Source organism: Budorcas taxicolor, chromosome 15, assembly GCF_023091745.1.
Source record: "Budorcas taxicolor isolate Tak-1 chromosome 15, Takin1.1, whole genome shotgun sequence".
NCBI lineage: Eukaryota > Metazoa > Chordata > Mammalia > Artiodactyla > Bovidae > Budorcas > Budorcas taxicolor.
Genome location: NC_068924.1, coordinates 48,594,151 through 48,622,028, shown reverse-complemented (window position 1 = coordinate 48,622,028; position 27,878 = coordinate 48,594,151). Strand labels below are relative to the sequence as shown.

At 38.0% G+C, this 27,878-nt stretch overlaps 2 protein-coding genes and 1 pseudogene across 2 annotated transcripts; all 3 read right to left on the bottom strand.

The window, feature by feature from the left end:
* Positions 1–7,993: 7,993 nt before the first annotated feature.
* LOC128060395 (olfactory receptor 51F2-like) lies at positions 7,994–8,938 on the bottom strand. The gene has a single exon (XM_052652796.1). It carries the CDS (start codon positions 8,936–8,938, stop codon positions 7,994–7,996), a length of 945 nt encoding a protein of 314 aa, XP_052508756.1.
* Positions 8,939–15,852: 6,914 nt separating this feature from the next.
* LOC128059901 (olfactory receptor 51F2-like) lies at positions 15,853–16,729 on the bottom strand (annotated as a pseudogene).
* Positions 16,730–26,729: 10,000 nt separating this feature from the next.
* Positions 26,730–27,674, bottom strand: LOC128059900 (olfactory receptor 51F1-like). Its single transcript, XM_052652162.1, has one exon. The coding sequence runs from the start codon at positions 27,672–27,674 to the stop codon at positions 26,730–26,732; it is 945 nt and encodes a 314-aa protein (XP_052508122.1).
* Between the last annotated feature and the right edge of the window lie 204 nt (positions 27,675–27,878).

The window sequence follows — 27,878 nt, the reverse complement described above, 5'->3', positions numbered from 1 at the left end:
AGATGGGAATGAAAAGTATATTAACAATTGTAAATTACCAAATTTTTATCATCTAAACCTGGCACACACAAACTGGCATTGTCCATGGCTATAGAATTTTTCTAAATATGCTTACTTTTCTTTATGCCTATGGCTTCCCTGACCTTTAATATGATGGCTGTTATCATCATCCATACATTTTTTACTGCTTTGTCAGTCATTTAAAATTTTTTGTCAAATATTCTTACCTTCACTTAGCTCTTCAGGTAAGATTTATAACACAATCATTCTGTGAAAATAAGTCTCCTCAGATCACCTCCAAACTGTACAGTTTATTTAGAAGTACTGATGTCATACTTGATGCTTAATAAATTTGTTGTTGGTTAGCAAACATCATCTAGAAATAAAGCAATTTTCTTTTTAGTCCTTAGTTTATCAGGAACCAAATGCAGACACAGTTCAATTTGGTTGGATTTATGTTGCTATATTTGAATTCTTCTGTCAAGAAGACTTGAAGTGGGTTAGGTAGTCTTGCTCCAGATAAGAAAATGGAAGTCATACCAGTGGTTAACACTGGAGTTATTTAATCTAAGGAACTGGATACACAGGATTGGAGAAATTCAATGGCACAAACGTAATACAAAGGTAATAACTGCAGGATGTCACTTCTGCCTTTAAGTCTATCTAAGCAAAAAGAAGAGTTTGAGGTTATGAAAACCTATACGCTTGGTGGAAGGTCTCCTCAGAGCTGACTCTCAGACCTGTAATGAGAGGTGCTACCCTGCTGGGTTAGTACCTCAGAAGTTCACAGGACAGACCACAGGGAGCCAAAACTCAAACCTCTATGGATGGGCACTTTGTAGGAGGAGCTTTTGCATTAGGGGTCCAGAAGAGGACCTTTCAGAGAACTGGGACTCAGATCCCTGGAAAGGAGCCCACTTATATTGGTGCTAAGAGTGTGGAAATACTTGAAATTGGAAAGTGGATCTGAAACTAGCCAACAAAGAATTATTGCTGTCCAAGCATTAGCAAGAACAGCAAGGAAACAGTGGAGATACTTGTCCTTCCAGTATAGCAGGGAACCCAGCTGTCAAGCAATGATCATGGTTATTTATTTTCTGTCTTCTTAGCAGCTTCAGAGCATAGAGAATGGTAGTTTATAAAGCTGAGGTACAATATTTTCATATACAGCACAGTGCAGTAATGTGCATGTAACAGAATTAAGTTTGATGGGGCCATTACAGGAATTTCCTTAGTTGCTCTAATCTGGATTGTTGATAATAATATCAGTATACAGGTGACTCAGAGGTTAAAGGGTCCGCCTGCAAGGTGGGAGACCCGGGTTCAATCCCTGGGTCGGGAAGATCCCCTGGAGAAGGAAATGGCAACCCACTCCAGTATTCCTGCCTTTAGAATTTCATAGACAGAGGAGCCTGGTAGGTTACAGTCCACGGGGTAGCAAACAGTTGGACATGACTGAGCGAGTTCACTTTCACTTTCATAGATAGAGACGTGCTTCCACACTTCACCAAACATTTCTACATACAATCTTTTGCAATGATGCTAATTGAACGTTTTCAGGAAACATGGAATGTGAACTATTCTTAAGATTAAATGGGCCTAACTGACATGCAGAACATTCTAGACAACAGAGGCAGAATGCATATTCTTCTCAAGCACAGGAGGAAATTCTACCAGGATAGGTCATATGTTAGGTCATCAGTTCAGTTCAGTCACTCAGTCATGTCTGACTCTTTGCAACCCCATGAATCGCAGCACGCCAGGCCTCCCTGTCCATCACCAACTCCCGGAGTTCACTCAGACTCATGTCCATCGAGTCAGTGATGCCATCCAGCTATCTCACCCTCTGTCGTCCCCTTCTCCTCCTGCTCTCAATCCCTCCCAGCATCAAAGTCTTTTCCAATGACTCAACTCTTCGCATGAGGTGGCCAAAGTACTGGAGTTTCAGCTTTAGCATCATTCTTGCCAAAGAAATCCCAGGGCTGATCTCCTTCAGAATGGACTAATTGGATCTCCTTGCAGTCCAAGGGACTCTCAAAAGTCTTCTCCAACACCATAGTTCAAAAGCATCAATTCTTCGGCACTCAGCCTTCTTCACAGTCCAACTCTCACATCCATACATGCCTACTGGAAAAACCATAGCCTTGAGTACACGGACCTTAGTCGGCAAAGTAATGTCTCTGCTTTTCAATATGCTATCTAGGTTGGTCATAACTTTCCTTCCAAGGAGTAAGTGTCTTTTAATTTCATGGCTGCAGTCACCATCTGCAGTGATTTTGGAGCCCAAAAAATAAAGTCTGATACTGTTTCCACTGTTTCCCCATCTATTTCCCATGAAGTGATGGGACTGGATGCCATGATCTTCGTTTTCTGACTGTTGAGCTTTAAGCCAACTTTTTCACTCTCCTGTTTCACTTTCATCAAGAGGATTTTTAGTTCCTCTTCACTTTCTGCCATAAGGGTGGTGTCATCTGCATATCTGAGGTCATTGATATTTCTCCTGGCAGTCTTGATTCCAGCTTGTGTTTCTTCCAGTCCAGCACTTCTCATGATGTACTCTTCATATAAGTTAAATAAGCAAGGTGACAATATACAGCCTTGACGTACTCCTTTTCCTATTTGGACTAAAATAAGTCTTAACAAAATTACCTGTCAGTCCTGCCAGGGATTCTAAGGATTTCACAGATCTTTTGTGTGGATGTGATGGCTCACGCATCTTGTTTCCTCTTGGTGGTGGACAGTTCTTTAGAATGTATGTCTTCTCTCCACCCTGCAGAGCCAGGCTGACTGTTGCTAGACTCCCATTTGCTCTCCCTGTGGTGTGCTATTAGTTCAACTTCATGTGCTTTCTTTTGATTCTGCCTAGTCCAGCTATTTCTCTGTGTGTGCTCATTGGCCATGAGTAAAAGCTTGCACTGTCCACCTGTGGGGACACACACTGGGAACTGTCTATGGAGGACATATAGTAAGGCATGTGAGCAAATGTGGGGCTGAAGTGAGGCGTCCCTAGTGGCTTTTGGGAAGGCTTCCTAGTAGTGTGCAAAGTGGTTAATAGCTTCTGAATCCCCTCTGTGAGTTTCAATCCCTGACTGCTGTGATCCCAGCTCTCCATGTCCCTGAGTCATGCAAATCACCTTAGTATTCTGTGAGGTGAAGAGCAGTTCAAAAAGACATAAGCCTCTTTTGAAGCATCGTTTACTGCTGGGGAAGGTGCCCCCTCACTTTCCTCTCATTTTCCCCCATGGAAGAGGTGACCTCTCTTGGCACTCATATCTCAGTGGAGTTATGCTGCCTTCAGGTAGCATGATGCAGGTAAAATGAATCTGTTTTTTTCTTCTTCAGTGGATCTATTCCTGGATGTTTTTGCTGAGACTTCTACCTAGAACTCCCAGACTCCCACAAAGTTACTTTTATCTGTAAGCAGTTGTCAAAACCAGTGTTCTTTGGAGGGAATATTGTAGAAAATTCCTACTCTACTATCCTACTCACAGTCATAGTCTTGACCCAAGGCTATGTCATCTTTCTGGAGCTCTGTCCTAATATAGTTCAAAGAGACCTGGAATAGTAGGATATCCCACAAAGCCTCACACTGGTCCATTACACTGATATAATGATGAAATCATGCTAAGCATGTGAGATGGACAAGAAACAGCTAGCAACACATGCACTCTAGAGCATGGCTGGCAAGCCTTTGCACATAGAGTCCTTCCATATCTGTAAAACTCTTGGTGGCTCAGTGTTCTGGAGTCTGCTAGGACATTTCTTGCTCAGTAAAGTAAAAATGTTGTGTTTTGCTCTCCAAACCCAAGAAAGATACCAATGTTTAGTAGGCCCCTTTGGGTTCTGAAGGCATTTACACTGACTCCTTCTCTCCTTACCTCTCTCCACACACTATTAGGTGCTGCCTCACTGACACTGAAATTTTCTTCAATACTCAGGGGATCCTCAGATATTTGTATGTATTTCCTGTTAAAGGGTTAGTTTATTTGGCTAGCTGTTTTCCTTCTGAGTGAAGGTCAGGGTACTCTATATTTACAGGCCTAAGGACTATAACTGGTTAAGAAATCTGACTCTGGTCTGACCTTGCCCTGACATGTAAAGACAGTTGTCAGCAGCTCTGTTTTCTCACGTGACCCCCCCCACCTACACATTTATATTTCTGGGCTATAAGTGAAGGTACACTTAGATATGGTACATGTATAGCTCAGATATAGGGACACCTCAAAAAGTATCTGGATTTAATATTCTATTACTTAATTCTAATGTTAAAGTGTGTGTGTGTGCATGCATGTGCCTTTTGCCTATCAATTCAGAGCTACTCTGAAATAATGTGTTTAGAAATTCTTCACTGTATGATCTTCTATATATCTACGATTTTCTGGGTATTGTTTCTGTTTTCTATAGACACTGCCTTTGATATATCTATGGATAGGATGACATACCTTGTCATGCGGAGGGCAATATGCTGTTTGTTCTTCATCTGGGCATAAGGGTTCTCTGTTCATCCCAGATACTGCCAAAAAGTTAAAGCGCAGACCTGCCTCGGTGGCAGAAACGTCCTTATTCATTCTTTTACATTTAAGCAAATTTCCCCTTGGCCTAAAATTTGGCACAAAGAGGGTCAGGTTAGGGTGAAAGGGGAAGAAGTAAAATCACTGGATGTTTGATGGAGTTCTGCAGTCCAGCACCTCAGAATTTGAAACAGCGCTTAGAGCAGCCTCCGTTTCCCCTTCAACATGCCCCTGTACATATCGTGGGCTTCACTTTTTTACATTGGCAGGTAAAGAATCTGCCTGCCGATGTAGTAATCACAGATTTGATCCCTGGGTCAGGAAGATCCCCTGGAGAAGGAAATGACAATCCACTCTAGTACTCTTGCCTGGAGAATCCATGGAGAGAGGAGCCTGATGGGCTACCGTCCATGGGGTTGCAAAGGGTCGGACATGCCTAAATAACTTTCACTTCACTTTCACTCACAATTGTCAAAATGGCTATTATCAAAAAGGCAAGAAATAACAAGTGTTGGAGAGAATGTGGAGAAAAGGGAATCCTCATGCACTGTTGGTGGAATGTAAATTGGTGCAGCCACTACGGAAAAACAAGAGATGAATTTTTATAATTAAAAATAGAATTACCATATGATCCAGCAATTCTATCCCTCAGTGTTTATCCACAGAAAATGAAAGACTAATTCGAGTAGATCCATGCACTTCTATGTTCCCTACAGCATTATGAATAATAGCCAAGATATGAAAGCAATCTAAGTGCCCATCAATATTTGAGTGGATAAAGATGTAATAATATAACTAAATGTTATTCAGCCATAAAAATTAAGATCTTTCCATTTTTAACACTTGGATGGACCCAGAAGATCTTACGCTAAGTAAAATAAGTCAGATGGAGAAAGACAATCACATTATGGTTTCATTTACATGTGGCTCTAAAAAACAAAGCAAATGAACAGCTATAGTGAAACGGATTCAGATACAGAGAACAAACAGTGATTGTTAGAGGAAGACAGTTTGATGGTCAGGGGAGGAGAGAAATAGAGAGGAAGATTAAGAAACTGGTGAGGGAGAATTCATATATAAAATGCATTAGTCATAGGTATGAATTGAAGAACATAGGGAATATAGTTAATAATTATGTAATATCTTTGGGTTTCCCTGATGGTTCAGACAGTAAAGCATCTGTCTGCAATGCAGGAGACCCGGGTTCGATCCCTGGGTTGGGAAGTTCCCCTGGAGAAGGAAATGGCAGCCCTCTCCAGTATTCTTGCCTGGAAAATCTCATGGACGGCGGAGCCTGGTAGGCTACCGTTCATGGGGTTGCAAAGAGTCGGACACGACTGAGCGATGGTCAGGGGAGGAGAGAAATAGAAGAGGAAGATTAAGAAACTGGTGAGGGAGAATTCATATATAAAATGCATTAGTCATAGGTATGAATTGAACAACATAGGGAATATAGTTAATAATTATGTAATATCTTTGTATGGTGACAGATGGTAACTAGATTTGCCGTGATTACATTGAAATTTATGGAAATATCAAATCACTATGCTGTGTAACAGGAACTAACAATATTAAACATAAATTCTACTTCAAAAACAAACACTTAGAAAAAAAAATCATATCTGTGGTTACCATACATGGAGATGGGGAAAGGGGGAATTGGTTGAAAATTGTCAAAATATAAACTTCCACTTAGAAGATTAACAAATACAACATGATAAATATAATTAACCTTGCTGTAAGTTATCTATGAAAATTATTAAGAGTAAATTCTGAGTTATCATTACAAGGGAAACATTTTTTCTATTTATTTATTGTTTCATCTTTATGACATGCTGTTGTACACTAAATTTATTATGCTAATCATTTCATGTATGTAAGTTATATTTTCAATGTAGATATTAAACTTACATGGTGCCATGTGTCAATTATTTCTCAGTAAATCTGGGAGAAAAATTAATTTCAAATCAGTCAGGGAAGAGAAGCCTTACTACCTACAAAAAAAAAAAAAAAAAAAGATTTCTTAGTGGCGCCTGGATGAAGGAAAGAAAGCAATACCAGCAAGAAATAAAATAAATATATTTTTAAAATTTCAAAAATCAGTAACAGCATGTGGATAATGTAGATAGAGAGCAAAATGATCGAAGATGATGGGAAAGAGTTAGGGTGTTATCCAGAAGTAAAAATGTCTTACAAGAGTGTTACACTTATATGTGTGATATTGTATAAGGTAGCTTGTTAAAATGCAAATTCTTGTGCTGATGGGTGTCTGATTAAGTAGTTCTGGGGTAGAGTCAAGGAATCTGCACTTCTAAAAGAATTTCAAGTGGTTTTGATGACCTGGTGCTGGACCACACTGAGAACGGTGAGAGATGCTAAAGGCAAGTGGATGTCATATTCTAAATGTATCCAGTGGGTAGTATGAAGACTGATTGTGAGGACACACAGGAACAAAGAGCCTATGGAAGATGAAGAACAAACGAGTTGTATTTTTAGATAGCAGTTAAACGGATATTATTTTGTTGCCTGAAGTTAAAAAACAGCAACAACAAAAACCTAGCTAATGAGCATTTTTAAGTTACGAGAAAGGAAAAAATATAAATCAAATGTAATTAACTGACATTTGGAACATATATTTCCATATGAAATATGTTACGTACATGTATGTGTACATTTTTGTGTATATTCACAAGAAATATACATACAACAGTGATAAGTACACTGTATACCAATCTACCATTTCTCTTAATATATCATTCATATCTATATTAGTATTTAACTTGTTGGATGATAGTTCATATATTATTTTACCAATATTCTCAAATAAACATTTAAGTATTTTCTAAATTATCTTTGCAATATATAATCATGTGTTGAATATGACAATGCATCATTGCATTCTTGCCACTTGCCCCCATTAGACACATATTTAGAAGATGAATCACTAGACATTAGATACTCAAAATGTTAAAAAATTTACCAAAAGTTCTGAGGAACTCTGTTAAAAATTTTAAAAGTACCCTTTAATTCACATTTCTTCTAGTTTATTGTGCTTATTCATGATTCTCAGCCATGAATAATCTATTTGGGGAAATAGTAAGAATTTCCAATAGCTAAGAATTACTGAAACCTAGACTTTGCTACTGATCAAAATTATATCACACATGCCTTGATAACTGCATGCACTAGAGGTGATGAGACTGTTTGGACTGCAATTTCTGAGTTAATTTGTCCTTTTGCAGACATACTTTAACTATCATCCTATTCTGTGTCAGGTATGGTATTTGTGATAGGCTTACATAACATAAGACATACTCCCTGTTCTTAAAGAATTCAGTCTAGAACTCTTCAAATTGTATTTTACTGGATCATTAGAAGAATGGAAGCATGTGCAACTATATTTCAATATATAGTGGTAACTCACATTAGTGAATGATCAAAGTAATCAGGACAATGTAAAGAAAGAACACAGCGATAATGTCCTAAATTAGCTTGGAAAGAACCATTTTGACCATGGCCTTGCGAATCAGCTTTGTTTTCACACTGTAGATTATGGGATTCATGACAGGAGGGATGAGCAGATAAATGTTGGCAATGAGAGTATGCACAAGGGGAGGGGTGTGCTTCCCAAATCTATGCACCAGTGACAAGCTGATCATGGGGATGTAGAAGATGGCAACAGCACTTGTGTGGGATACACACGTTCCAAAGGCCTTTTTCTGCTCCTCTGAGGAGGCAATGTTGAGCACGGAGTGGATGATCAGGACATAAGAGAGGAGGATCAAGACAGTGTCCAAGGCAGTGTTAGAGATGACAATGGCCAGACCAAATGCACTGTTGATCTTGGTGTCTGTGCATGAAAGCTTCATCACATCAGGGTGGAAGCAATATGAATGGTGCAGAACATGACTTCCACAGAAGGACAGACGCTTAAGGAGCAGGAGTAAAGGCACTACAACTGTTGTCACCCTAACAACAATTGCAAAGCCCACTTTAATGATCCTTGAATTGGTTAAGATTGCGGCATATCTCAGAGGGTTACAGATGGCAATATAGCGATCAAAGGCCATTGCAAGGAGGACCGAGGACTCCATTAATGTAAAACCATGGATGAAGAACATTTGGCTAATGCAGGCATCAAAGCTGATTTCTCGAGCATTGAACCAGAAAATACCCACCATGGTGACCAGTGTGGAAAGGCATAGTCCTAGGTCCGAGAAGGATAGCATGGAGAGGAAATAGTACATGGGCTCATGAAGGCTTGACTCAGTGATGATGACGAACAAGATCATGCCATTCCCTGAGATAGCAATGACATAGAGACAGCAGAATGGGATGAAGACCCAGGCATGGTAGGTTTCAAAACCAGGTATGCCAGTAAGAAAGAAGACTGTAGGGTGGAAAATGCTCTGATTGAAGGATGGCATGATGAGTGAAGGAAGCAGAGTTCCCTGAGGAAAAGGAGCATGTCCTGCAAAAACGGAAGAAAAATGTTTTCATTCTCTTCTACAAATCTTACAATTTTGAATCACTAGTGAACCTTATCTTGTTTTTAAATGCAAGTGCCTTACTATTTATTCTTTTATTAGATTCAGAGTTGTATTGATGACTTAGCGGAAGAGACAGAGGACTAAATCCAGAGCACATGGGTTTTAGCAAGATTCTCATTTGTTACCTCTCCTGCTGCTGCTGCTGAGTCACTTTAGTCGTGTCCGACTCTGTGTGACCCCATAGACGGCAATCCACCAAGCTCCCCCGTCCCTGGGATTCTCCAGGCAAGAACACTGGAGTGGGTTGCCATTTCCTTTTCCAATGCATGAAAGTGAAAAGTGAAAGGGAAGTTGCTCAGTCCTGTCCGACTCTTAGCGACCCCATGGACTGCAGCCTTCCAGGCTCCTCCATCCATGGGATTTTCCAGGCAAGAGTACTGGAGTGGGGTGCCATTGTATATTAAATATATCCATGCTTGCGTGTGTGCTGTTGCCTCAGCTGTACCTGACTCTTGTGACCCTATGGACTGTAGCCTACCAGGCTCCTCTGTTCATGGGATTCTCCAGGCAAGAATACTGGAATGGGTTGCCATTTCCTTCTGCACGGGACCTTTATGACCCAGGGATTGAACCTGCATCTCCTGCATTGGCAGGCAGTTTCTTTACCAATAGCGCCATCTGGGAAACCCTAAATAGATTCATTCAGTTCCGTTCAGTCACTCAGTCATGTCCAACTCTTTGCCACCTCATGAACCGCAGCACGCCAGGCCTCCCTGTCCATCACCAACTCACAGAGTCCGCCCAAACCCATGTCCATTGAGTTGGTGATGCCATCCAACCACCTCATCCTCTGTCGTCCCCTTCTCCTCCTGCCCTCAATCTTTCTCAGCATCAGGGTCTTTTCCAATGAGTCAGCTCTTCACATCAGGTACACACATATAAAAGAGGATGTTAGACTAGATAAGTTAGATTGGATAATGGTAATATATTTCCCATGTGTATGATTCTATGTTCATGGGCAGATAGGACATTTGTACAAAAATATAGGAGAACACAAAGCCAATCCATCCTGTTTCTTCACTTCTCACTTTTCAAGGAAAAATTCCTTAAGAGGACCATTAAGAGTTTGCATACCCAGTAAAAGCAGTATGGTTAAGATATTTTAAAATATTTTACAAAAAAAAAAACAAAAAACCTACTTGTTTAAATATGTAAGAGCTTGGACAGCAAGAAGATCAAACCAGTCAATCCTAAAGGAAATCAACCCTGAATATTCATTGGAAGGACTGATGCTGAAGTTGAAGCTCAAATACTTTGGCTACCTGATGCGAAGAGCAGACGGATTGGAAAAGACTCATGCTGGGAAAGATTGAGGGCAGGAGGAGAAGGAGATAGCAGAGGATGAGATGGTTAGACAGCATCAGCAACTCAATGGACATGAGTCTGAGCAAACTCTGGGCAATGGTGAAGGACAGAAAAGCCTGGCACACTGCAGTCCATGGGGTTGCAAAGAGACATGACTGAGAAACTGAACAACAACATTGATAAAAATTAAATATTAAGAAAGACGTCATTCAATCAGTACATATAGACTATAGTGTGTGTAGTTGGGAAAGCATTTGTTCAAGTAGTAGTTATGAATCTGATATTGTTTAAGAGAAATTCTCCCTGAAGAAATAGGGCTTAAGTTAACTTTAACGAGAACAAAGGAAGTCATCGCAAACTAACAGATAATAATTGGAGCAGAATCATCTACTAAGAATATTTCTTTAGAACAAAAGGACATTGAAAATGAACTGAGGGGTTTTGAGGTGGGTTTACGGTCCATCAGAAAGTCTTATTAAATTTGGATGCATTTCCATTTGGATGGTGTTTGATGACTCTGAACCACCTTCTCTGTTTGAGGTTATGAGCATATACTCAACCCAGATCAAGAAATCTCTAGGATCAAGTAAGTTCCTTTATATTGGGTTTTCCCTAAGTTTTCTGACACCCTATTTTTATCTGTAGAAAGAATGCCTGGATTTTAAAGTACGTATATATTCTTTCTCTCATTCATGTATGGATCCTTTCAAGAAATATGTAAATGATTGACAAAAATGCCAAAGTGCAATGAACAGGATTAAAATTAGGCCTAGTACATAAAGATAGCTTATATGTTACACGGGAAGAAAAAAATCTCAGTTTAAGTTAGTTTAATGAGTTTCATGCCAGCTCCTTAAAGAACATGGCACAGCTTCAAACTGAGTGCGAATAACTAGTTACAGGACTTGTACTAAAGAGAGCATTTGAGAAAAAACAAAGAAATATGTTCAATATAGGTAGCCCCTTGAGGACTTACTTTTTAAAAATGGGTGGAAATTTTAAATTAATAGGCAATGCATAAAAAGTAAAATCCATGGACCTCATTCGAAAGAGAAGGCACACTTTTTCACATTTGACTTTAGAACATGTACTTAATCTCTACATTCCCAACGTCAACTTAAAAAATATTCACAACTGAAAAGTTGAGAGTTTTGTTTTACTCGGTGGGTATTGTTAGGACATCAAGCCAGAAAGGTGGCATCTCAAGTAACCCTGAGAGTAACCATCTCAAGTAACAGTATCTAATGCACATTTCCAGAATTGTTTTTCTTTTCTTTTTACAGATGCTAAAATCCTCACCATATGGAAGAACTTAACTACTTAATTATGATGAACACATTGCCCCCAGATTTATTGAAGCTGGAGGATTGATGTTAACAATTCTAACACCAAACTGTTTCCTCACTACCAACCAACTAGAGTATTGTACATCAGCTGATCACAGAACCTGGGACACTCCTCCTTCACCATGACTTAAAGGTGCTTCCCTGAAATCCATCAGATATGGGAGTTTGCTTGTTTGAACACAAGCTGTCCAGAACCCCTTGCTTAATGCCCTGAACTAAATGCTGCACTTTCTTCACCACAGCTAGTTAGTGGGCTGTACTGCACAAAGACAAGGGGACCTAAGTTTGGTTCCATAGCAGAAGCAGGCTCTCAAGTTATAGCTCCTTTAATTATAGTAAATAAATTAAGTGACCTCATGGATTGTCCAAGTGTCAAAGCTAGTCTTCTTAACAATAGTGATAATTTTTCATTGTCTCCTATGGGCCAAAAAAGTTATATCATTTTACCTCTTTCTTTGAATCATTCTTTCCACTATTCTCTACGCTTCTTATGATGTCTTTTTTCCACTGATATAATGAAAGGGAAACATAGTAGGGCTAGTCTAACTCAGGGAACTCTGTTAGTAAAAAATGTGGGCAGGAATGGCTTTCCCTTTCTTAATTCTGTGGTTCTTAAACTACCCTTAGTTGTTCTTGCACTAAACTAATGAGCAAATGATAAATTACTCATCTTGGAAAAATACATTTATGTCTCTTTCTTCCCCATGGTGAATTCTTTAAGAATTCTTAAAGAATCCTTGTAACCAGACCACCAAGACCCTGTAAATAGATTGCCCCATCACAAAGCTTCACATCCATCACAGTCACAAATGCATAGTATATTATCAGCTCCTTTTTACAGATGAAAACATTGAGACTAAGATTATGAAACCAAGGCTCAGCAAAATCATGTTACTTTCTCACATTTATCCACACGGAAAATCCAGGAGTTGAACTGTGTTCTCTCTGATTTCACTCTATTCTCTTCACTTCTTATTTTAAAAAGAACTTAATGAAATATGTGGAATAATGAGCACACGTTCATGACTGTAGTCACTATTTTAATAACTATGTTGAACAACACAGCAACTGTTTTTAAATTGGTACATATGAATATAATATACTAATCTCTTGAATATGTACTACCAAATGCACCAATTTCTTTTGAACTTTGGCTTTATAAACTATCTAAAAATTACATAGTTCCTCATATATTTAGAAAAGACTTCAATGCACTGAATCATTGGCCTCATGCAAAGAAGACTTCTTGAGTGTGGAAAGGGAGGTCATTTGACCCTTTGAAAGCCATCCCAGGCAGCAGCAGTCTCTTAGAGAGAGAGAAAATCTCAAACTCAGAAACAGTTCCTGAGCAGTCCTGCCCCCTTAAACCATCTCCAAAGTTCTCTTTTGTTAGAACTCACAGGCATTTCTCAGGAATGAGAGAACTCTCAGATCTGAGAAATATTTTATAAGGAGTCCAGGAGTTTCCTGGGAAAGCCATTTACCTTGCAGAAAAACCATCAATTCTTAAGAGAGAACTCTAGCTGTGTCCTTCTAACACTTTTGTCCCAAACAACTGACCGTGGAGGGCAATTCATTTCAGTCTAACTTTTTTTTCCTTCCTCCAAAGAGAATCCTGAATGGATTATGATTGTAGTTCTCATTCAAAAGCAATATTACCCCTGTACAATTTACAAGACAGTAACTCAGCTAACAAGCATATGAAAACATGAGCCACATCGTAAGTCATCAGGGAAATGAAAATAAGACAGAAATAAGATACCACTACACATCTGTTAGAAATGCCAAACTCCTTAACCCTGACATCAAATCCTTGTGAGGATTTGAAGCCACAGGAACTCTCATTCATTGCTGATGGGAATGCAGAATGATAAAGCCCCTTTAGAAGACAATTTGGTGGTTTCTTACAAAACTAAACAAACATGCTCATACCATGCAATCCAGCAGTTGTACGCCTTAGTATATACCCAGAAGAATTGAAAACCTATGTCTGTAAAAAGACTTGTTACGCTCATGTTTTTCATTTCTATGCAAGGACTGGTATGATATTTCCTTGACTTTGTATCCTTGTAAAAGTTTGTTAAAAGTAAATTTGTGAGTAGAACATCCAAAACAAACCACCTGTTCTATGCCCAGGCTCACTTGTGATCCCCACACAACCCCGCACCCAGCTGCGAAATCTACCAACCTCCAATATCAAGTGCATGAATTTTGTACCTTTCTAAGAAAACTTTACATTTCTTTTAAAAATCTCATTAATTATTTCATAAAGCACTTTAAGTATCTATCACATACCCAGGTTTTGCGCTGGTAATGCAGGGAATGGAACTGAGTCCATTGAGTTCATGCAAACCACTTTTGATGTGTTTGATCAGTCACAGTACCTTCTTCATATGTTGCACAATTTTTTTTTTTTGCTTTTCAGTTGTATTCTTACATTTTCTGAAATAATAAAACATAGTATGCCAAAAATTTTGCCTTTTTCCTTCCAGCTTCAATAATAAAATGTGTTCACAAAAGTTCCCAATTTTGAGAAGTATTTTTTAATGCATGCTGATATGATAGCTGTCACAATACAATCTAACAGAATTGTGAATAAGGTTAAAGACAACTAAGCACCCCTGGAGCCATCTTATGGGAAAAAACAAAGTAACCTTTTGTCAAACCCAACCCTTTCTGTCTCTGTAGATTTGCCTACTTTAGACACTTCATATAAATTGAATCATATACTGGGTAGTCTTTTGGTACTGGCTTTTTTCAATTAGCATCATATTTTCAAGATTCATCCATCTTGTGGTAAGTGTAAATGTTCACTCTTCTTAGTGGTCAAATAATGTTCCATTGTATAAATCTATTGTGTTATATATAAGCATTTTTCAGTTGAGGGACATTTGAGTGGCAGAAACATTTGTTAACCCTGTTCTTTCCTCATTGAATTTTATGCATATCTGTGTCAAAAATCAATTGAAAAGAAGTGTGAGCTCTTATTTCTATATTCTCAATTTTATTTCATTAAACTATATGTCTATCCTATGCCAGTATTAGACCACCTTGATTACTGTAACCGTATAGCATATTTTGAAATTGTTTAGTGTGACTCTTCCAACTTTGCTGCCTTTTTATGATTTTTGCTATTCTGGGTGCCTTAAAATTTCATATGTATTTTGAGACCAGTTTGTCAATTTATGTAAAGAAACAAACTTGAGTTTTAGTAAGAATTTCACTACAACTTAAGAATCAATTTGGGAAATATAGCCATATTAAGTCTCTAAATTCATAACCATCATATATCTTTTTATTTATTTCCAACCTCTTTAATTTCTTTGAGCAGTGCTTTTGTCTACAATGTTTTCAGTATATAAGTTTTGGACCTCCTTGGCTAAGATTATTTCCAAGTATTTTTATTCTTTTTGATTCTATTGTAAATGAAATTACTCCTTAATTTCAAATTTGAGTTGTTCTTTGTTAGTGTATAGAAATACAATGAATTTTTAACATATTGATCTTGTTTTATTGAACTTTATTGATGTGATTTATTAGTTTTAATAATTTTTAGAATAGATTTCTTGGGATCTTTTAAATAAAAATATCAGATCATATGCAACAATGTGGATAGACTTGGAAGGTTATGCTAAATGAAATAAGTCAGAGAGAGACAGACAAATACGGTATGATATCACTTAAATGTAGAATCTAAAAATACAACAATTTAGTGAATATGATAAAAAAAGAAACAGACTTACACATACAGAGAACAAACTTGTGTCCTCCAGTGGGCAAAGGGCAGGGATGAGGGGCAATATAAGGTTAGGGGACTAAAAGGTACAAGCTATTATATATGAAATAAGCTACAAGAATGTACTGTGCAACATGGGGAATATAGTCAATATTTTATAACAACTATAAATGGAGTATAAGCCTTAAAAATTGTAAATCACTGTATCATACACCTGTAACTTTTATAATATTGTACAACTAAACTTCAATTAAAATAAATAAATAAATAAAATTTAAACACTAAAAAAAGGTAAATTTTCACCAAACTACATCCCCATCCCACCCATCCAAACTTCTACTTTTTTTGCTTTTGAGTTAGATAGAATAGATGATATTAACTATACTAGGTTTTAGAAGTCATAGCTAAGGAGTAGCTTTTATTACAGAGTTGTTAGAATCAAACTCAAATCCCTTGGGAAAAAGGACCTTTTTAATGGTTCTAATGATCTGTTTGGTTTTCACACTGTAGATAATGGGATTCATCACTGGTGGAATAAGCAAATACACATTGGCCATAAGAATGTATGCATAAGGAGGTGCCTTTTCCCCAAATCTATGGGCAAAGCACAAGCTAATGAGAGCAATGTAATGCTCAGCTTGGCCTTAATAATCAAGACATAGGAGAGAAAGATAAAGATGGAGACCACTCCGGCAGTAACTATGAGGACAATAAGTCCTTAAACACTGTTGATCTTATTGTCAGAACATGAAAGCTGGATTACATCAGGATGGAAGCAATAAGAATGATGGAGCACATGGATTTTTCAGAAGGATAGATATTTAAGAAGTAGGGCCATAGGCACTAGAATCACTGTGCCTCTGACTAAGATGGCAAACCATACTTTGATAATTCTGGAATCAATCAGAATGGTAGCACATCTCAGTGGGTTACATGTAGCAATGAAGCGATCAAAGGCCACTGCCAGGAGCACTGAAGGCTCCATGACAGTAAAAAGTTGAAAAAAGAATGTCTGGGCAACACAGACATAGAAACTGATCTGTCTTGCATTGAACCAGAATATGCCCAGCATGGTGACTAGTGTTGAAATACACAATCCCAGGTCTGTGGGAGACTTGACTCATGGATGATGACAAATAGAATTACACCATTCCCAGATAAGGCAGTTATGCAGAGACAGCAGAAAGGGATGGGAAACCAGGCATGGGCAGCTTCTAGTCCTGGAACTCCCATCAGTAAAAAGATCAGAGGAGAGGAAGTAATGTTAGGAAAAGGTGACATTTATACTATGGATAAATAATAGTGTTGAAATAAAATGTCCTATAATGATAAATGAAAACACCATTCAGTAAATTCATTATGATTTTTATTAACTACAGTTAGATAAATCAAATTGGAGATTTTCCTTAGGACCTTATCTCCACTTTTTTGCTCTCTAGTCTTTAGTTTCTTTGCTGTACTGAACTTCTCTTGTCTCCTGATTTGTAATAACAAAGAGGGCATTTTTAATAATATCTCAAGAGTACTTTTTGTCATCTTCCACTTTGATCCTAAGAGTTTTTCCCCCCCTTTCTTTGTACTTCCTACATAAAGGAGAATTGGATCAAGATAATCTGAAAATACCGAGAAGTTAATGGAGACCTCAAAGTAATAATAGGTTATAAAAGAAAGATGTATTACTTAATAAAAATATATCATATGCTAGAATATTTGTATTAATTCTAGTACATTATTGTGAAACTTTATCATACATTTAAAAATATATAGTTTTCTAGGAAGCAATTTTTTAAGGAAATAATTTTATACATGTTGAAATATCCTAATTTATTATTTCTTGGTCAATGAATCTTACCCCTGAATTGATTGGGTTATTTCTAATCTAGAGTTACATTTCTGATCTTTATTTTTTTCCTTTTATGTCTGTTGTCATTGTAGTTGTGTTGAAACATAACTGGTTAAGATAATTTTCTGTGATATTGCCTTTAGCAATTACTCCTTTCAGAGGCAACTATATTAAATTTCAGGGTTAAGAGTAAGGTGTGCAGATACCTGGTATTAGATACTCCCTCTTCAGCCTAGTCTTATTGCAGTTATCACCACCCTTTACTTGCCTGCAGTCTCAGAACAATACCCTTACAGAGCCTGGCTTTCTCAAAGTAAATAATATATTTGAACTTCCAGTTCCACCAGTGGATTTTTTTGTTATGTAAGTTATGTCCTGAAAGTATTTGTTTTTTCTCTTTCACATGTTGACTTAACTCTGATCTAGTCCCCTTGTGTACTGCAAACTCTTGCTAAGATCCTCACTAAGCCAATCTGGTGGTGCTGTGTATATTCTTAATTTTCTTCTCTTTGCCTCTTGAAGATTGGATGACTTCCTCATAGTCCCAGTCATTGACTGGAATTCCATTGGTCACTCATGTATATTGGAAACATGATTCTCAAACCACTTAATTTGGAGAATATACTCCTATAGCTGTGTTATGCCTACATGATTTTACTTCCTTAGTGACTGAAACATTTTTGGCTCCAAATCTTAGTTTGAGATGCCTCTTGTGACTACTTTTATTTTTAATCCCCAGCTATTATTGCTATCCAGTCTCAAATTTTATTCCTGTTCTTATAGGCTACTGAGATCCTTGGAGAAGGAAATGGCAACCCACTCCAGTACTCTTGCCTGGAAAATCCCATAGACGGAGGAGCCTGGTAGGCTACAGTCCATGGGGTCGCAAAGAGTCGGACACGACTGAGTGACTTCACTACACTACACTACTGAGATCCTAACATATCTTACATCTGAGGCTGCTCAGTTTTTGTTCAGAATAGCCACGTCTTTGGTCTTGTCATTTGATGTTGATATATTAAGGTGATTGAATTAGTCATCTCCGTGATTGTTTTCTTGTTCTATTCAGTTGCAATTTAAAAAGACTTCAATGGTACATGGTTATGGACACTACTTAGTATCTTAAATATATGAGAGATTCTAAAAGGGCTCCACATACAGAAAAATTCAAGTGCATGTTTTATTGATTATGGAATGGCTACTGTCATGATATAAAATGGTTAATGTTCTATTAATTTTATAATTATTTGATGGAAAGGTATATTAAGTAAAATTAAATCAATTTCTCACTCAGTTTTCTGGCATCATGAAAAATTGATATGCAAAAATTTTGAAATCAGAGGACAGGATATTCTTGATAACATTGGTAAACTGGAGATATTAATAGTTAGAGTTATTTTGAAAGGAAGTTAAGACCTATCATTCATAGAATTCCACAGTATGTCAGGCCTGTTATTTAGCTCTTTAAGTGAAGATTCATTTAATTTGAAAATCATATTGTTTTTAAGACTCAGGCTTTTCATCCAGGAAAGTAAAAATTAGATAAATAAATTTTGTAATATTTCATACAATGGAAAAGCTAGGCTTTGAATTCCATCTTGGTATATTCAAAATTTGTTAAAGTCCACAATGGTACATACCAATGCTTCTCGATGGTGGTAAAATTGGTAGAAAAACATTAAATAAATAAACTTCTATGTTACATATATATGCAGATTACTAAAATGTCAATTATTCATGTGATTATTTTCTTCAACAGCCATATGCTGTCATCTTTCTTTGTCTCTAAATAATTGTGTAAATGCATAGACATTAGCATTTCAAACACTTGGTGTTTTATAGATTTTTTGGTGTGTGTTCTGATTTCTATTGTTCTACTTATAACATTTCCTTATCAACATTCAAGGGAGATGAAAAAGCATTATTTTGTCACATGCTAAATTATTAAGATGACTGGCAAGATTAACATTGTATAATGAGACCTACTGGAATCATAGACTTGAGCTAAAATACTAAAAATTAGTCCTATTCATTTCCATAGTCACTGCTGGCATATTTAACCTAAGTTAAGTGACTTCAAATGCATCTCTTTGATATCAGTCTGGCTTGAATATCTTAATCTCTTGAAGAGTATTATAGTCTGTTATTCTGAATGGAACAATATTGTTACAAGGAAGATAGTAATGAAACTTTCATGCTCTACTACTAATAAATCACTATTGTTTCAGATAAATTATTTATCACTTTGAAGCTCAACACCAGGATTTGAGCATATGACCCCAGATATCCCATAGTCAATATTTTAACTTAAAGAAATCAAATCTCACTTTTCATGGCAGAATTATACATTGATGACTGAAATTCAGCTCTTTGGGCTATTTGAGCTCTCCATATTCAGTACCATGAATAATATATTTTAGGTATCTAAGGACTCCTAGTCAGTTTTCTAATTGATCACATAACCTGGATTACTTTTTGATTTTCAGAATTTCATTGCTTATAAATTTTTCAGAATGGAGATTCAGTACATTGGAAAGAATATCTGTTTTTTATTTCTAAGCTGCACTGAAAACAATAAAGTGCTATTTTATTGTTTTCAGGTAATGGAATATAGCTGATTAACAATGTTGTGATCGTTTCAGGAGCACATCCTATGGTAAATTCTTAAATAAAAGGCAATTCTACAACATCTTTTGTTTGCATGGCTATTATAATTTCCTCTTAAAAATATTTCCCCTGAAGAAGCCAAATCTCTTACAGCAAAATGAGTCTACATAAACCTTCCAACATTAATACACATCCATGTCTCTCTGATGCCCTTGTACTTACATCAAGTGAAGAGAGTGAGGAAGAGACAGGGCTATGTGATCTCCTTCAGTTCCCAGAGTAGAGGTTCTCTATGAAGAACCCACTCTCGGGAGACTCATTTACCCATCAGAAAACCCTATTCCTAAGGGCTCTCTCTGGCCAGTTGTGTTTGCTTGTTTTGCCACCTTCATTCTTCAGAGTCACTCTGCATGCCTAAATTGGCTTGCTCTCCCACAATGTTTGGTGTACTACGATTGCTGAGGTTGTTTTCTTTTTGACTTACAATGGTTCATATTGAAATTATATAACAGGAAAATATAAATATTGAATAAACATGAGAAGTCTGCGAATACAGTTTCCATGCATGCTTTGGAGAAGGAAAAACATCATCCTCCTATACTAGGATTTTAGATCTGGTTATTCCACAGACAGGATTTCCCCAGTGGCTCCATGGTAAAGAATCAGCCTGGAATGCAGGACACTCAGGAGACTAGGGTTTGATCCCTGGGTCGGATGATCCCCTGGAGGAGGGCATGGCAACCTGCTCCAGTATTCTTGCCTGGAGAATCCCAAGGATGGAGGAGCCTGGTTGGCTACAGTCTATAGGGTTGCACAGAGTCAGACATGACTTAAGCCACTTATCACATAGCACATATTTCACACAGAGGAAGATTTAAATTTTCCTTCACATGAGATAACGAAGATACCACAGATATTGTACAACACCTTGTTGTATCCTGTTATATCTCAGTGGCTCCCCAAACCGGCTAACTTTTAGATATACCTGAGGAATCATATTATAGATATAGATTCTTAAGCCAGAACTGGTAAAATAATATATTCTGGAGGGGGATTGAAGGAAGGTGAATTTTTGTACATTAAAAAAATTTTTTTGAAGTCTTTATTGAATCTGTTGCAACACTGATTCTGTTTTATGTTTTTAGTTTTCTGTCCATGAGGCAGGTGGCAGCTTAGCTCCCTGACCAGGGATCAAACACAGATCCCCTGCATTGGAAGGCAAAGTCTTAACCACTGGAGCCAGAAAAATCCCTAGATTTTGATTATTTTAGAGCAGTTGTAGTTTCATATCAAAATCAAGTGAAGGCTCTCCATGGTGGCTCAGTTGTAAAGAATCCACCCACCAATGCAGGAGATGCGGGTTCCATCTGTGGTCCGGGAAGATCCCACATGCTGTGGAGCAATGAAGCCCATCCACCACAACTATTGAGTCTGTGCTCTGGAGTCCAGGAACCACAACTATTGAAGCCCACGCAATTTAGAGACTGTGCCGCTCAACAAGAGAAACCACCACAGTGAGAAGCCCGTGCACCACACCTAGAGAGTAGCCCCTGCTTGCTCCAACCAGAGAAAAGGCCACACAGCAACGAAGATCCAGCACAGCTAAAAATAAGTTTCACCAATTAGTTTTAAAAATTAAGTGGAAATTACACAATGCCATATACATCCCACTCTAACACATGCACAGCCTCCCCCACCATCAACATCCCTCGCCAAAGTGATATATTTGTTGCAATCAATAAACCAACACTGACACACCATTATCATTCAATGTTCATAGTTTACATTACGATTCATTCTCGGCGTGGTTCATGGTACATATTTTGACAAATGCATAATGACATGTATTCACCATCATAGTATCTAATTGCCCTAAAAGTTCTCTCTGCTCCATCTATTCATCCTTCCCTCTCCCTAAGTTCTTGTCTCCATGGTTTTACCTTTTGCCAAAATGTCATATAGTTGGAATTATATAATACATAGTTTTTTCAGATCGATTACTTTCACTTTATAGTATCCATTTAAGGTTCGTCAATGTCTTCTGTGGCTTGATAGCTCTTCTTAGCAACCACTGTATGGATGAACCAGGGATCTGTATTTTTAATAAGATGCCCATCCATCAATATGTATCTAGCCTGTATTACAATCCTATGGAAAGGACTTTGGGGAATACATGAGAGACAAGAGGCATTTTCTTTAAAATTTGAATGTCAGTTAAAATTATATATAGTGGATACAACATTCCCATTGAATTATTAACTAAATTAATATGCCACGTTATTACTTCTCATTTTAACTTGGTCCTATCATTTTTATTTTGCTTGTTCCTATCGACTTCTGTATCATGGTTTATGATTTCATATCATGGTTATAATAAAGTAGAATTGCTATTTAAAGTTCTTTGTAGATTGAATGAGTCAATGTTTATGTCTTTTACTGTCTCCTGGAAAGCAGGAACATTTCTAATAAGCATCTTAATGCAACTACATCTTTGCAAATTATATTCCTTACTAAGCAATAGCTCGCTTAAAGTAAGAAGCTAATCTTGTTCACGTTTATAGTCTCAATATCCAACCTAAAGTCTGTTTTGTTAGAGATACTAGGTGCATGTTACTACTGGAAAATGAATAAGAATGTAATTTGAGGTGACCATGTCCTTAGTTTTATTTGTTCTACTTTTGTGGCTGAAAAACTCTGAGCTGGTGATATCTCAGATGGCATAGTGTGCCACTGTCTTATCATCACCTGTGAAGAAGTGAGAGAGTGAAGTGGAGTGAAGTAGAGTGGACCAATCAGACTAACAAATCCAGGGCGTTGCTTGGCAATGAGCTACAATAATTGAGGGAGGGTATTTAATTGAGTCTGGGGAAATAAATCTTCGAGAGAGCATTTCAAAGCACTTCTATGTCTATACAAAGTAGCAGCTCAGTGCTAATTTACCAAATAGATACTACAGACATATACAGAAATAGACAATGAGGTTTGAAACCACACTGAGCTAATACCTAGGAATGATTGAACTTGAGGGAATATATCAAGGAGGATTTTGGCTCTTTCTATAAAATCTTTTATTAGTGGGAATATATTTATTATTATTTCTTGTATAACTAAAATTTAACTCAAAAGACATTTGCAAAGCCTTTTTCTGACTACTTGATAGCAAACAGGAGGAAAAGGGACAATGCTAGAGGTCTATAAATTTAAAAGGAAGCCAAAATTTAGTGTAGAAACTTAAGTGTTGTAGATGAAAGATATTTTGGTGTTAGAACTGTCAAGAAATACAGATTCATTGCATGCAGAAGCAAAAGGAAAGTGAGCATTTGAAGATGGTTTATAAGTTTTTGTCTCTGGCATCGGAAAAAGTTTCCAAACTTACCTAACAGCAGCAGTTCTGGAAAACACATTAAATTTTTTAAAAATGGCTTAAATTATTCTTAGTCAAATTGAGCTTTATGGAAACTGGGATAAGTTCCTGAGAGTGCAATCTCAAGTTCCAAAATAACCCTTTCTCTATATAATTGAGAAATTCAGAACTGATCAATTACTGGATAACACAGGCAGAAAAACTGGGATAAGTTATAAGAGCGATTTCTTATGTTATACATGCCAAACACTGAATTGAAAACTTATCGCTGGAATTGTTCAGAAGGACAATTTGATAGTCTATTATGTTCAGTTCAGCTCAACAACTATCACTGCGTCTGCTCTGTGAGAGACGTTTTGCTATGTGGCATAGAAGTTTCAAAGAAAATCAAGGCATTTTTTTTTTTTAAATTTAGGGAATTTATAGCCTTGTGGAAAGTATAATAAATATATACAAATGTATGGTCAAAACATTTAAAGGCAAAAAGTATACAGATAAGGCACTTAAAAGGTAAATTATGGGAAGGAGAGATCAAATGTCACCAAAATAATCAGAAAATCTTAATGAAGAAGATATTTAAAGAGGAGCCTTGAGATATCAGTAGAGTTTCAAGTTGTAGTTGTAGTTGTCAGGATTGAAGTGGAGTCAACAGTAAACATCAAACAAACAGTAAACAGTCAACCATTAGGAAAGTTGCATGTACATGATGGAGCATTTCAGTTCAGTTCAGTTCAGTCAGTCAGTTGTGTCTGACTCTTTGTGACCCTGCGAATCGCAGCACGCCAGGCCTCTGTGTCCATCACCAACTCCAGGAGTTCACTCAGACTCATGTCCATCAAGTCAGTGATGCCATCCAGCCATCTCTTCCTCTGTCATCCCCTTCTCATCCTGGCCCCCACTCCCTCCCAGCATCAGGGTCTTTTCCAATGAGTCAACTCTTCACTTGAGGTGGCCAAAATACTGGAGTTTCAGCTTTAGCATCATTCCTCCCAAAGAAATCCCAGGGCTGATCTCCTTCAGAATGGACTGGTTGGATCTCCTTGCTGTCCAAGGGACTCTCAAGAGCCTTCTCCAACACCACAGTTCAAAAGCACCAATTCTTCGGCGCTCAGCTTTCTTCACAGTCCAACTCTCGTATCTATACATGACCACTGGAAAAACCATAATCTTGACTAGACAGACCTTTGCTGGCAAAGTAATGTCTCTGCTTTTCAATATGCTTTCTAGGTTGGTCATAACTTTCCTTCCAAGGAATAAGCATCTTTTAATTTTGTGGCTGCAGTTACCAGCTGCAGTGATTTTGGAGCCCAAAAAGATAAAGCCTGCCACTGTTTGCCCATCTATTTCCCATGAACTGATGGGACCAGATGCCATGATCTTCATTTTCTGAATGTTGAGCTTTAAGCCAACTTTTTCACTCTCCACTTTCACTTTCATCAAGAGGCTTTTTAGCTCCTCTTCACTTTCTGCCATAAGGGTGGTGTCATCTGCATATCTGAGGTTATTGATATTTCTCCCAGCAATCTTGATTCCAGCTTGTACTTCTTCCAGCCCAGCGTTTCTCATGATGTACACTGCATAGAAGTTAAATAAGCAGGGTGACAATATACAGTCTTCACATACTCCTTTTCCTACTTGGAACAAGTCTGTTGTTCCGTGCCCAGTTCTAACTGTTGCTTCCTGACCTGCATATAGGTTTCTCAACAGGTAGGTCAGGTGGTCTGGTATTCCCATCTCTCTCAGAGTTTTCCACAGTTTCTTGTGATCCACACAGTTAAAGGCTTTGGCATAGTCAATGAAGCAGAAATAAATGTTTTTTCTGGAACTCTCTTGCTTTTTCAATGATCCAGCAGATGCTGGCAATTTGATCTCTGGTTCCTCTTCCTTTTCTAAAGCCAGCTTGAATATCTGGAAGTTCATGGAGCATTTAGCAGACTGATTTTCTTTTGCAGAATATGTGAAGAGATAAAAAGATGGATTAAACTTTATAGCAAAGTTGAACCAGAATTGTGGAGGAATTCATCACAGACAGGAATTTCTTCTTCATTTAGTTGGTGAATGAGGAATAACCATTAAAGGGATGCTTGTTGGTTTGTTTTTAAATTTTAATACAAATTGATTCAGCTATTTGGAAAATTATCTCAAAGTGAATGATGGGTGTTTTGGGGCAAAAATATGATTAGAGAAAGAAATTTGGTTAGTCATCTGTAAAATTAGGCTAACTGAGAGATAGTGAGATTCTGAATTCATATTTTAGTGGTGTAAAAGGTAAGATTGCCTTAGATGGCATTAAATAAATCATGGAAATAACTGAATTGGATAATATTTATTTCCACTGGACTATAAAATTGCATATGCTTAGTGGAAAATTCTGAAAGAGATGGGAATATCAGACCACCTGACCTGCCTCTTGAGAAACCTGTATGCAGGTCAGGAAGTAACAGTTAGAACTGGACAAGGAACAACAGACGGGTTCCAAATAGGAAAAGGAGTACATCAAGGCTGTATACTGTCACCCTGCTTATTTAACTTTTGTGTAGAGTACATCATGAGAGACGCTAGGCTGGAAGAAGCACAAGCTGGAATCAAGATTGCCGGGAAAAATATCAATAACCTCAGATATGCAGATGACACCACCCTTATGGCAGAAAGTGAAGAGGAGCTAAAAAGCCTCTTGATGAAAGTGAAAGTGGAGAGTGAAAAAGTTGGCTTAAAGCTCAACATTCAGAAAATGAAGATTATGGCATCTGGTCCCATCATTTCATGGGAAATAGATGGGGAAACAGTGAGAACAGTGGCAGACTTTATCTTTTTGGGCTCTAAAATCACTGCAGATGGTGACTGCAGTCATGAAATTAAAAGATGCTTATTCCTTGGAAGAAAAGTTATGACCAACCTAGAGAGCATATTGAAAAGCAGAGACATTACTTTGCCAACAAAGTCTGTCTAGTCAAGGCTATGGTTTTTTCAGTGGTCATGTATGGATGTGAGAGTTGGACTGTGAAGATGACTGAGTGCTGAAGAATTGATACTTTTGAACTCTGATGCTGGAGAAGACTCTTGCAAGTCTCTTGGACTGCAAGGAGATCCAACCAGTCCATCCTAAAGGAGACCAGTCCTGGGCGTTCATTGGAAAGAATGATGCTGGGGCTGAAACTCCAATACTTTGGCCATCTCATGCAAACAGTTGACTCATTGGAAAAGACCCTGATGCTGGGAGGGATTGGGGCCAGGATGAGAAGGGGATGACAGAGGATTAGATGCCTGGATGGCATCACTGACTCGATGCACATGAATTTGGGTGAACTCTGGGAGTTGTTGATGGACAGGGATGCCTGGCGTGCTGTGATTCATGGGGTCACAAAGAGTCGGACACGACTGACCGACTGAACTGAACTGAACTGATAACTCCAATTTGTGATAAATCTTCACTGACTTTGAAATAGATATTTATGATAGCAGAATTGTTAAAAATTAGTTCCCTTGAAATGTAAAAGTTTGAGCATAGCTTTTTGAATTGGCTTTGTTTTTACACTATAGATGATGGGATTCATCACAGGAGGGATGAGCAAGTATACATTAGCAATGAGTGTGGGCACATAAGATGGAGCATGTTTTCCAAATCTGTGAACAAAAGACAGGCTGATCAAAGGGATGTAGAATATGGCCACAGCAGTGATATGAGAAATGCAGGTGCTGAAGGCCTTCTTCTTCTCCTCTGGGGATGCAATGTTGAGAACCGAGCGAATGATCAAGACATACGAAAGCAGGATAAAGACAGAGTCCACCCCAGCAGTAGAGATAATTGCAGTTAGTCCAAATACACTATTGATCTTTGTATCTGAACACGAGAGCTTCATCACATCAGGGTGGAAGCAGTAGGAGTGATGGAGCACATGACTATGGCAGAATGCTAGACGTTTAAGAAGCAGGACTAGTGGTGTCAGAATGACTGTCCCCCTGGTGATGACTGCTAGACCAATCTGTGCAATCCTCGTGTGTGTTAGAATGGTAGCATATCTCAGGGGGTTACAAATGGCCACAAAACGGTCAAAGGCCATAGCCAGGAGCACCGAAGATTCCATGAAAGTGAAGAGGTGAATGAAGAACATCTGTGATAAGCAAGCATTGAAGCTGATTTCCCGGGCATTGACCCAGAAGATTCCCAGTACTGTCACCAGTGTTGAGATGCATAAGCCAATGTCGGTGGTGGACAACATGGACAGGAAGTAGTACATGGGCTCGTGGAGGCTTGGCTCAGTGAGGACTATGAACAGTATCAAAGTATTTCCAGAAAGAGCAGTCAAATAAAGGCAGCAGAATGGGATGGAGATCCAGGTGTGGGCCCATTCAAGTCCAGGGATGCCAGTCAAGAGGAAAGTGGGCAAAGTGGAGTTATGGAAAATTGGCATTAATGTATGCAGGAGCGGAATTCTCTTGTTTGATCTTGACTTTCTAAATTTAAAATTTATTTTTAGTGTAAGTTTACTATAAATTTAATAAAGTTCACAAAACTTCAGAGTACAGCTAAGTCTGGCATCTATATATACCTATATAACCACTTCCATGATCAGCTGATACATCCTTGCCACCAACCCAGAAGGCTTCCTAATGCT

Excerpts from the sequence above, each read along its gene's own strand:
- LOC128059900 (XM_052652162.1), bottom strand. The coding sequence starts at position 27,674 with ATGCCAATTTTCCATAACTCCACTTTGCCCACTTTCCTCTTGACTGGC.
- LOC128060395 (XM_052652796.1), bottom strand. The coding sequence starts at position 8,938 with ATGCCATCCTTCAATCAGAGCATTTTCCACCCTACAGTCTTCTTTCTT.